This window comes from Aptenodytes forsteri, unplaced genomic scaffold (genome assembly GCF_000699145.1).
Source record: "Aptenodytes forsteri isolate BGI_AS27 unplaced genomic scaffold, ASM69914v1 Scaffold155, whole genome shotgun sequence".
In the NCBI taxonomy this organism is placed as follows: Eukaryota; Metazoa; Chordata; class Aves; order Sphenisciformes; family Spheniscidae; genus Aptenodytes; species Aptenodytes forsteri.
Genome location: NW_008794446.1, coordinates 9,247,615 through 9,260,039, shown reverse-complemented (window position 1 = coordinate 9,260,039; position 12,425 = coordinate 9,247,615). Strand labels below are relative to the sequence as shown.

The 12,425-nt window shown below is 36.6% G+C and overlaps 1 protein-coding gene across 2 annotated transcripts in view; it reads right to left on the bottom strand.

Moving 5' to 3' along the window:
- SACS (sacsin molecular chaperone) overlaps positions 1-10,022 on the bottom strand; it is a 34,375-nt gene extending 24,353 nt beyond the window's left edge. For both annotated transcript variants that reach the window (XM_009290244.2, XM_019474860.1), the window contains exons 1-4: positions 9,942-10,022; positions 6,718-6,803; positions 2,530-2,641; positions 1,058-1,204 (exon numbers count right to left, since the gene is read on the bottom strand). In XM_009290244.2, coding sequence (XP_009288519.1) covers positions 1,058-1,204; positions 2,530-2,545 — 163 coding nt within the window. In that variant the 5' untranslated portion in view covers positions 2,546-2,641; positions 6,718-6,803; positions 9,942-10,022. The remainder of the gene's footprint in view (positions 1-1,057; positions 1,205-2,529; positions 2,642-6,717; positions 6,804-9,941) is intronic.
- Between the last annotated feature and the right edge of the window lie 2,403 nt (positions 10,023-12,425).

The following is a 12,425-nucleotide window of genomic DNA, read 5'->3' as shown; positions in this document are numbered from 1 at the left end:
TAATGTATTTATAGAAACATTTTTTATTGTCTTTTATGGCAATAGCCGGATTAAGTTCTAGTTGGGCTTTGGCCCTTCTAATTTTCTCCCTGCATAACCTCACGACATCCTTGTAGTCCTCCTGAGTGGCCTGCCCCTTCTTCCAAAGGTCATAAACTCTCCTTTTTTCCCCCTGAGTTCCAGCCAAAGCTCTCTGTTCAGCCAGGCTGGTGGTCTTGCCCACCAGCTCATCTTTTGGCACATGGGGACAGCCTGCTCCTGCACCTTTAAGGTTTCCTTCTTGAAGAATGTCCAACCTTCCTGGACTCCTTTGCCCTGGACTGCCTCCCAAGGGACTCTGTCAACAGGCTCCTAAACAGGCCAAAGTCTGCCCTCCGGAAGTCCAAGGTAGCAGTTCTGCTGACTTTTTGTCTGCTTCTTCATCCTGGTTGGGTGGTCTATAACAGACTCCCACCATGATATCTGTCTTGTTGGCCTGCCCCCTGATTCTTATCCATAAACACTCAAGCCTATCGTCACCATCTGTACAGCAGTAAAACATTTTGCCAGAATAATAGGTTTCACGACTGAATATTACCAGCTTGTGAAAGAGTATGTACTATCTCTCTCAAATGTAAATGTGCATATACCTCTATTATGGAATATCCTTTCTAGCATGAAATAAAAATCACTGCTTATTATGCAAAGAACCTGCACAAAAGTTTCAGTCTAGTCTAAACTTCCACACTTCTACTTGCACATCTACCCTGTATCATGGGCCTCTATAATATGAACAGCAGTGCATAACTGAAATAATAGTGTGAAGGAATGTTCATTTCAATATAAGGGACTAAGTACATGATGATGTTACTAGAAGAAAGTCTCCTCCGAAAACCTTCAAAATCCAAAGGATACCTTAGACAGTTTTAGAAAAATACAAACGCTTCTTAAGGAAACTTAGCCAGGGATCTAATTTAAAAATGCAATATAGAGAAAACATTGAATGTTTGACGAACATCTGAAATAACTAAACAATTTAAAACTTCAACGTTTTCATTTTAAAATATCTGCTGAGTACCTGTTATATGATAAACTGAATTAAAGCCAATTCCAAATCTTCCAACTTTCAGGGGATCATCTTTCTTCCTGCTTCTTGCTATTTCCTGTATACCATGCCAGTCCTCAGGGGTAAAAATTGCATCGTTGTATGCATAAAATGCTGGCCCTATAATAAATAGGCAAGCGTTAAAAAGATGACAGAAGAAAACTATTTACTGTTAAAAATTTCTAGGAAATGAACTTACAGAACTGAGAGAGTATTTCTTTAAAGTATGCGTGTGCAAATTTAATGGGGAAGCTATGACTCAAGCTGACATCAAATTATGCTTGGTGATGAAAGAGAGTAGCAGCAAAAACAGAAGCAAGAAGATGGATTTACCTCTGTATATGGTACTTAAGAGATTTATATTCTGATGTGGTATCTAGTTCTGGTGTCCACATTTTAAAAGAATGATTCTGAAAAACTGAACAGAAAGCAGAAAACAACAAAACTTCTGAAAGAAGTGTCCTGTGGCGCAAGGCTTAAGCTCAATCTGTTCAGTCTATCAAAAAGATGTTTGAAAGATGTACTAATCACAGTCTATTAATACCTCCACTGGAAGGGAATACATGGCAAGATACAACAATAACCTGTTTCTAGAAAGTAAGACAGACAAATTCAAATTAGAAGACATAATGAGGCTTATTAACAATTGAAAAAAACTAGAAACAAGAAGTAGTGAATCATTCATCATTGAAATCTTCATATCACAACTGAATGCCTTTTGGGATGATTATGCAAACTAATTTGTTTGATAGATACATAGCTGACCTCTATCACACAAAGCCGTCTGTATTAGATGATGTAAAAACCTTAAAGTTACAAGAAACTACATTTGCAATATACAGGCAGCACGGAGCAAAGTTTGGTATAAGGGTCAAAGAATAATAGACGGGGAAGAAAACAGAACTGCCCAAAGAGTGCTGAAATGTAAGGGGCTAGGGTCATCTTTACATTAAGAACTGGAGATAGCTCTCAAAAGGTAAAGGTTAATCTGTAAAAAATCTGAAAATTATTGTCTAATACCCCAAGCATTCTTTTATCCCAGGTCTTACTTATTAAATCTTGTTTACTTGCTCTACTAAAAATCCTTTCTTATATTTTGGGATACCAAGTGAACCCAGGGAAATAAACCACAGCATACACAGTCATCCTGGGAGAAGTGACTTAGAATAAAGCAGAACATGGAAGACTTTCTCAAACAACATTAACTGGAAGCAGCTGGAAAGCTGCTACTGACAACCTGCAAGAAGAAAGTGTAAGGCCTTCAATACCAAACACTGGTTTTGGAAAAGAATTACCAAAATTAGAACATAGACAAATTATGCACCTAGTAAGGTGGAAGTAGCAATGGAGTCATCCCTATATGGTCATCTCACAGCAAGGAGAAAAACACAGAACCACATACATATTGAAGAATAATGGCCAAAATTAATAAAAATTGTATTTACCCTGATATTGTGCCATGTCCTTTGACCATAGAGTTTCTGTTCCATACTGAGTTTCATCATACAAAAACCTAACCTCTGTGGCACCAGCATCTTCTGCATTCTGTATCAGTTCCTGAGACAGAAAAAAAACAAAACAAACCAAAGTATAATGCAGTAATGTTGTACATATTCTGGCAATGGCTTTCCAACTTAAGTGCTTATTATTTTCTGCTGTTTGAGACAAGTGTAATTGTTTTCATACTTTTCAACCAAAATAATTTTATTCAGTTTACCTGAATGAAAATAGACATCATTATAATAGGAATATTCAGACAAATACTATAAAAGTGATATGGAGCTCAAATACTACACACAAGCAGTATTTATAAAGTTTAGAAATAAATCATAGAATAGAATCATAGAATCATTTAGGTTGGAAAAGACCCTTAAGATCATCAAGTCCAACCATTAACCTAGCACTGCCAAGTCCACCACTAAACCATGTCCCTAAGCACCACATCTACACGTCTTTTAAATACCTCCAGGGATGGGGACTCCACCACTTCCCTGCGCAGCCTGTTCCAATGCTTGACAACCCTTTCAGTAAGACATTTTTCCTACTATCCAAACTAAACCTCCCCTGGCGCAACTTGAGGCCATTTCCTCTCATCCTATCGCTTGTTACTTGGGAGAAGGGACCGACACCCACCTCGCTACAACCTCCTTTCAGGTAGCTCTAGAGAGCGATGAGGTCTCCCCTCAGCCTCCTTTTCTCCAGGCTAAACAACCCCAGTTCCCTCAGCCACTCCTCACAAGACTTGTGCTCTAGACCCTAAAGCTGCTAAACTGTTACTACTATAACTATATTATCCCAAATTAGAGTTGTACAAGTCTCAAAACAATGCAAGATGGCAGAATAAAAAATAAACTTTAAAAAAAAAAAAAAAAAAAAATCAAAGTTTACTGTTAAGCCCACACAACAGCTGTAAGACAACAGTGAGGCAACAGGTCATAAAAGGGCAACACACAGCACTCTTCTTTACATAACTGCATTCCGTTTAAGTTAACATTTCACAGCATGAACCAACTGTTCAAAAGCCATGGTGCTCACTTCTAACACCCCTTCAGCAAAGGGCTGCAAAACAGTTCTGACCAGTAACTTTGTAAATCATGAACCAACAGAGCTCACCTGTTGAATGAAGCCCATAGACTAGAAAGAGGCTTATTGAGTATTTGTTAATTAGTAGTGGTGAGAACTATGCAAAACTCTAATAACTAAAATGTTAATAAACTAGTTCTGTAAACACTACCATTAATAAAATATGCCTATCCAGTCCCATTTACGTCAATAGCATTATACACTACAGATACGTTAGCATGATTATAAAAACCTACAGCATTAGAGCTTCACACAATGCTCTATTTACACTGAATCATCAAAGTGTACCAGGGCTCCAAAGATACACACTCATACATACATATATACACACATACACACGTGTGTATGTTTGTGTGGGTATATGTAAGTTTGGCATAAGGAAGTATCTCAGCTGAATTGAAAAACTACGTAGGTATATCACATCACATCCAATGTATTCCTACAACATAAATTGCATGCTATTATGCATAAAAATAAAAGACTTGCTAGCAAGATGAAACTTTACCTAAAAAAAAATGCATCAACTAGCAACAGATATTTCAGATTAGGTTGCATTCTAATATACTGTTGACAGTAAAATAAGCTCATTGTTATCTAGTATCTGGTTTCAAAACTATAACCCCTCGATTTTTCACTTTGTGACAGTATGTTCGGTTTATAAGGTGCATCACACAAATAACCAAAATATGTTGTTTATATTGTTACTTCTACATAATTTTGAAGCAAGACATATACCCATGGTTCAGCATAAATAATACATTTTTAAAGAATCTCCATGAGGTATTTAATTACAAAAAACATGCAATTATTCTTCTAAAAGAATAATTATGACAATCATTCAAGAAGATACAGAAAGATAGCCAAAGCCTCTAGAAATATTAAATAGTAAGTATGGAAACCACCGTATAGTCAGAGACTTGCATTCATGCTGTGGCACACAGAGCTTCTGCTCCATTCAGCTGTAACAGCACTGTACTTGAAGAATCCAAACAGTGAAATCAATTTTAACAGATCAGCAAAATTCCTGGTAGTAATCCCTCCCTAACAGTCTGTTAAGTCTAAATTGTAAACCATGAAAAGAGGAACATTTCTGCTTTTAGATTTACCTATCTGATTTCTAAGAACATTATCTTACTTCTTGGAATGTTGGAATAAGAAATTGGGTTTAAGTTGTTACGAAGGTCTGAACCCCTCATGATTCAAATGCATCTTACAGATTCAACTAGTACTGGGAAATAGTAAAAATGTAAGCACCCATCCTATGAACGGACACTGCTCAGAACATATCCAGGATGCAGTTTGCCAAAACAATTTAAGATATGCTTATCTTAAGCATTCACACTAAAAATAATCAACTTCTAGTTCCACGGTTGCGAGGAAAACCTTCCAAGAGACAGCAGGAACTGTCATCATCCATTACCATTTGCATTTGTGTGGTTTTTTATATATCTATCTGTATATATCTGTACTAAATCCCATTAGTTAGAACCTAGTATTCCCATATACTAAGGAAATTAATCTCTTAACATCCATGTGATAAAGCATTCTGGATGAGAAGTTAAACGTCCAAATATGAACTAATCACCCCAGATGCTCTTCAGAAAAATCAAACTGGCACTTCCAGACGTTAGCATAGGAAGCTACGATAAATCAGACAAATCATCTTCGACAAGTACCTGTCTTTCCTCTTGAAGGACTTGACGAATTTAGAATGATCTGTATTTTTTCAGATCACAGAATCATAGACTGGTCTGGGTTGGAAGAGAGCTTTAAAGATCACCTAGTCCAACACCACAGCCATGGGCAGGGACATCTTTCACTAGATCAGGTCACTCAAAGCCCTGTCCAACCTGACCTTGAACACTTCCAATCATGGGGCAACCACAACTTCTCTGGGCAACCTGTTCCAGTGTCTCACCACCCTCATCATAAAAATATTTCTTCCTTATATCTAGTCTAAACCTACCTTCTTTCAGTTTAAAACCATTGCCCCTTGTCCTGTCTCTACAGGCCTTGGCTCCATCTTTCTTATAAGGCCCCTTTAAGTATTGAAAGGCTGCAATAAGGTCTCCTTGGAGCCTTCTCTTCTCCAGGCTGAACAACCCAGACTCTCTCAGCCTTTCTTCACAGGAGAAGTGTTCCAGCCATGTCTAAAGTGAGGTGAGGTAAATTCCACTCTACCAGTTCACTATCCTATTTACTGAAAAAAATTTTAGTGCTTAAATCCACGTTGTCATTTCCATTGTTAGGCTTGTACATGTAACATTCAACATTAAAATGTGGACCAGCACAACATAACATGCCCTGCTTTTGCATACTTTGAAGTATCTTGGACCAACAATAAAACACCATAAAGAACACTAACTTCAGTTCAGAAAATCCTGTGACATTCTTTTGTTATGAGAACCACGTCTAGACTAAAAATGTTTTTCAGCCCATACAAAACTGATGGGTTCGGTATTCTTACCACTCTAGAGCAAGACTCCCAAAAGCCACCCAAAGATTCCCATCCTAAAAGTGCTGTTAATCTAATGATGAAACTTTGTGACGCTGTCAAAGTTCACTGAGGAAAATATATGTAGCTACCAAGAAATTCCACAGCAAAATCTTGTATTAAATTCTCTAGCTTATCTCAATCTTATACTAAGATAATCCCTCCCAAAAAAATTTATATACTATTACGTGGTTTTACGATAGCTTATAGCAGAGATGAAAGATAAAGTAACAAGCAAAATAAACATTTTAGCTCACTCACATAACGTACATCATGAAGTCTCTGATTTAATTGTAACACCTGCATTTTATCTCTATTTTTTTAATAAATTACAATGATGTCTTTGACAAGCAAACTCAGAGAAGTTAAACACCAAAAAAAAAAAAAGCCACACAACTCACTTTGCCTTGTCCACAGAAGTGGAAACATGTATCTCCTGTACCAGAATTAATATCTAATGAGGTACGACAACTGCAAGATTTGCTGGGAAGTGATAAACTAACGGTATTACATCATATATATTAAATGACTGCTAAAAATACCATTTGTTGTGTACCTTAAGAATCTGTCCTCCTTCTGGGTATCTTCTTAAAATATCCTTAAGAAAATCAACAAGTGGTGGAGTTGTTTGTCCAAAACGACCTAAAAGACAAACAAACAAAAAATAATCTGTTTATTATGCTACTATGCACTTAATTTCAGATAAAAAAAATAGTGACTAAACAATTACTGGGAATTTAGAAAAATTTAAATTAACTCAAGGCCTGATACTGTAAAATCTTGTATTTCCAAAATCAACTGTAAAAATAATACATTATAAATCTTTTTATTAAGAAAATTAAAATAGCAGTTGGATGTTAATGTCAACATGCTGTTTCATATCTGGATAAAACAAATTTGGGGGCTAAGTCTTTGCATCAGTTATATCCCAACTCCAACTACTCGATGTTCAAATATAGCAACTTCTAAAGGACTACTACTTTTTAAGTAGCAGGACAGTATTCTAGGGCACCAGTGGCTCTAACCCTTTTTATAGCCTTTTTTGATGATCCCTACTGACAGCTACACACTGGCACAGTATACTTCGGCTCTAGCATACACTTCCTGTTCTGGCATACCGTGGTGCTGAGCCTGGTACTAGCTTTGGTGTTACCTGGGCTTAGCATAGGAGGGAAAAGAGGTACTACCAAGCATTATGAAGTTCTGGTGGACACAGACTCCACTAACCCCAAGGTTAGCCCCTGCTCTAAGAGAAAAAGTCTATCACAGAATGAAAGGACCATACTCTTCAATTCAAACTCCAGTCCGAGACTGATGAGCGGCTCCCTAAATCCAAACCTCTAAAACATGTGCTTCAAACATATTAATGATGCAATCTCCACAAGAAAAACAGACTCTACTGATGCCCCATTTATCACTTCCCTTTAAAGTTATTAATAAAAGTAATTATTCTCTCTCCCCTATCTGCATATATGTGTATTTATGAAGCATACAGATTCAAACACACACACATTAGATACTATGGAACAAAACGTTGGACAAAAAAAAAAAGCACAGAATCCTCAGCAATGTGGAAAAAAGGGGATAGATAAGAGATCTATTTGCTGAGAAAACATCAAGTGAAAACATCAAACAGCTTGTCTTTAGGAGATTTTTGTATTGCTGTATTTAAGGTAACTTAATAGCATCAATGAAAAAAACCCCAAGAAATCACAACTCACAGCTGAAAGTGTGGAAAATATTTTATAAACTTTTGTTATTACTTTTCCAGTACACATAAGTATATGAAAGTCAACATGCAATATGCAAACTTCCAAAATAAGGTGAACTGATCAACAGTAGGAAAGTTTGGGTGTTTCGTTTCTTAGGAGAAATTCTCTTAAAAAAAAAAAAAAAAAAAACAAGAAAACAATCTTCTCTAAGTCTAACTTAGCAGGCAGAAGTGTTTAAACAACACATTTCACTATGGGAACCACAAAAACAGACAAGTAACTTCTAAGTGATAAGACTGAAGATAGACGTTATTCTAACTCTTTACATCTAAGAGTAGAGCTGCTCTATGTCAGTCACAAAAATTACTCTATCTTGAGATCATGACTTACTGCATCCTGTCAAAGACTGAACTGATTTTTTTTTGCGTATTACAGCTGGTCATATTTAACACAAAACTGGTTCCACAAATCTGAAGGAGAAACTTTTTCCACAATAAGGTCAGTCAAGCATTGGAACAGGAGCCCAGAGAGCCTATGCAGTCTCCATCCTTGGAGGCTTTCCAAACTTGACCTGGTCTGACCTCAGAGATGACCCTGCTTTGAGCAGAAGGTTGGAGTAGAGACCTCCTCATGTCCCTTCCAACATGAATTATTCTGTGATCATATGAAAAGATTATGCATTATTTGATAGACACCAGTGATGAATGAACACAGAGGTGACATGGGCGATATTCAGAGTACTTCAGCAACCAATGTGCTTGGCCCTACTGACCATGCACTTCCTGAAGTTAGAAATTCAGGGCCTTCCTTGATTCATCTGCTGTAAGGAAAAATCTCAGAACTGAAAGACTCCAGGATGAACACAAAAGACTGGTACTAAAGCCTTCAGATCTTTTAGATTGACTTACATCGGAGTCGTGGGCCAGAAAAAGTTAAGTGCTTTATCTAGACATGGACTGCTGAAAGTGGTATCTCTAAGAGAATCTCACAGCCAAATATTCCATTCCTAGGCACAAAAAACAGCAACAGTTTTTCTTTCCCATGAAAGATTTCTTAGGGCTACTACACTATCTTCTCCATATACTTGCATGGCAAAAAAACAGCTCAGAAAAGAAGAAAAACTCTTTTTATTTAGTCTATCACAGCCTACATAGAGCAAAAAATTATCAGAGCAAGCATTATCTCTCTCAAGAATGAGAGAAAGAAAAACATTTGATGCCATAGAACCATGGGATTCATTTTCATAGGTGGTTTTTAAATATTGCAGGTTCTAGAGAATGTGAACATGAACTGGCTAATATACAAATGCTTCACTTCCCTCTGTCACAAGAAAACCATAATCCAGTACACTCATGGCTTACATAAACTAAGAAATACAACATTTTGTGACACCAAATAAAATATCTGCATGAAAAGAAGGGTTTCCTTCTTCATCCTACCACCCCATTAGCATTTATTTCATTCCCTTATAATAATGTTATTGTTAAAAGAATATTAATGCTAGCAACCAAGTAACATAATCAACAGATTTCAGAGCATTTCTGAAGATATTCAGGTATCATAATCTAATTCAAGATGCCATACAAACAGATATACCTGCAATTTTTGTAATAAAAATATAACTAAACATACAGAATCAAAAGAAAAAAACAAACAAAAAAAATCAGAAGAAATCAAAAGCTTTTTACCAATGGTATAGTTCTCTACACAGCGGTTACTGAGAAGATACCCTTTCAGTATCTGAATTGCTTACGAGTATTCAGCTTATTTTATGAGACAAGGCAGCTATTAACGCTACTGCAAGGCAAGTTTTATTGATTCCAAAGGACAGCAATATTCTAATTTCTACACATGAAATTACAAAGAAAAAATTAAACACCGAGGCACTTAAAAAGAGAAGTTTAGTTTTTCTGGAGCAGAATCAAGAGAACAAGTGAAGGGATACCTAGGACTTAAGAAAAATAATTGCTTCCCATTTAAAGAAGAGAATAATCTTAATTAACTCCAGATTCCATCAGAAAATGCTTTGACCGTCCCATTTATAAACAGAGACAAGTATTTTTCATACCTCCTCCTTTCAACCCTTTTGACTGAAGCTTCAGAAAAACTTGATTTTGAGACTTCTGAAGATCCACAATCTTGATACCATCAGATAACTGAAATAAAAAAATAAGACAGGTCTTGATCAGAACATTCTGCAGTACAAATATTTACTGTAGCTTCATTTCCTACATATTTATTCTATGAAGTCTGGTTTTATCTAAAAGTATACAAATACTCTGAAACATCCATTATTCAGTTTGAGCAGCACTTTCAGTCCCTGAGGTCTAGGATGGCCTCCTTTGCCTAATGATACTCCTCAGATGAAGTATCAGTTTGTTAGTAACAGGATCAAAAAAATGGCTGCAAACAAATCAGGTGGGAAAAATGCCTAGAGAAGGATACTAAGAGCAAGCCATGGCCTCCCATTTTTACATTTGAGAAGTTCCATGTTCTGGGGACTTCTGGAAGCATAGAACTAAAGCAGTTATTGTTCTAAGGTGCATGCCCATAAAGAAAATAAATATATACAGGAAGTACATGGTCTATGTACTCCAAAAAGTACATAAGGGTATGCAACTTCACAGGAGTTTTAAACTAAGCAGTATCAGCTCAAAGCAGCTAGTAATACAGAATGTGTAGAGAGAAAAGTGTGTCACGGAAACACCCCTGAAGAATTCGACAGCCTCATCTCCCCGTTACCTCTACATGCACACTTACGGACTCACCGGGAACATCACGGAGAAACTGGGGCAAACTAAGCAACAAATTCCTGAGCAGCCATTGGGAAAACTATTTAGTAATCATAGCACATAATGGTTTTGCTGCAGTTCTAGTTTCGTATTATATGTGTGCCCCAGTCATATACAATGTGATGCTAAAATAGTCATATATGACGTGAGGTTATCCTGCATAACATGATAACAAATGTAGAATTAGAATTTGCGCTGTGCTAATTAGAAACTTAACCAATTCAAATTGCTTTCCGTTTATAGTAAACTATATTAAAAGTTTATTATGTGAAATTATATTATTATATTAGTCTCAGTTTATAGCAAAGTTCAAGACTACCTCCTCACTTCAATGGGTAAAACCAAATCACTAGAAAGAAGTTGGTGCCTACACAGACGTAGATGCTTATAATCTAACTATATTTAATAAGCAAAAGACAGTCCTAGTCCACAGTATGCAGTCATAATTTAAAAACATTAATAAGAAAAAAATTATACTCCTTTTTACTTAAACCAGTTTTAAATATTACTTGAAACAACAGTGCATTTATTGTAAGTTCCTACAGAAATTTTATACTTGAGATGATCTTATCTCAAGATGTAAAATAGCTTAAATGGGGTATACGACCCACTCAGGACTCACTAAAATAAAAAAGAATCCACAGAATGCTGTAACCCATCACCAACTATTAAAAAGGACAGAATAACTGAATTTTCTCAGGTAGGATTTTTGTAGCAAAACACCAGCAGAAACTTAGAGAATGAACAGATCCAAGTTAATAGTTTAACACTGTAAGGAACTATGAAAGAAAGAGATACTGGATTTTACTTAACATCTCTAAATTGCACATAGCAGCTTTAACGGAAAAAAAGATTTACCGACAAAAATTCTACTACCTCAGTAAATTAAAAAATAATTTGATCCCAGTAAACAGGAGTTCAAAAGTTTATAAAGGATTTTCAAAATTGCTACAGTACAATTATTCACGTATGTATTTTAGTTTAATATTTAAAAAAAAAAATCAGAATAGCTATTACAGTCTGCTTACTGACTGTTCCCTTCCAAAACATAGTTTTCTGTGCCAGACAGAGTGCTGCTCAGATTTTCGCTTCGAGATGCATTTTAGAAAGTGATATACAGATCTCCTTCCTCCCAAAACAGGAAGGCCTGAAGAGAACAAAATAAAGGACACACAAAACCAGGCAAGAAAATAAAAGATAAACTACATGGCCAGTTTGTTTCAAACCCAAGCACTCAAAGATTACTTGTGTTCCCCATGTAGGTTCTTAAAAGCTTCCTGAGCAATACAACTACTAACATCTAGTTCTTTCCTAGCATCACAGAATGGTTTGGGTTGGAAGGGACCTTTACAGATCACCTAGTCCAACACCGCAGCCACGGGCAGGGACATCTTTCACTAGATCAGGTCGCTCAAAGCTCCATCCAACCTGACCTTGAACACTTCCAATGATGGGGCATCCGCAACTTCTCTGGGCAGCCTGTTCCAGTCTACTACCCTCATAGTAAAATATTTCTCCTTATGTCCAATCTGAAGCGACCCTCTTTCAGTTTAAAACCATTGCCCCTTGTCCTGTCTCTACAGGCCTTGGTATAAAGTCTCTCTGCATCTTTCTTATAAGCCCCCTTTATATATTGAAAGGCCGCAATAAGGTCTCCCTGGAGCCTTCTCTTCTCCTTTATATATTTGCAAGTCCCCTTGCCCTATTTAACTCTAATTTCCAACCTCCTCTCTCTCCCCTTCTTGCCTCTACTCATCCCA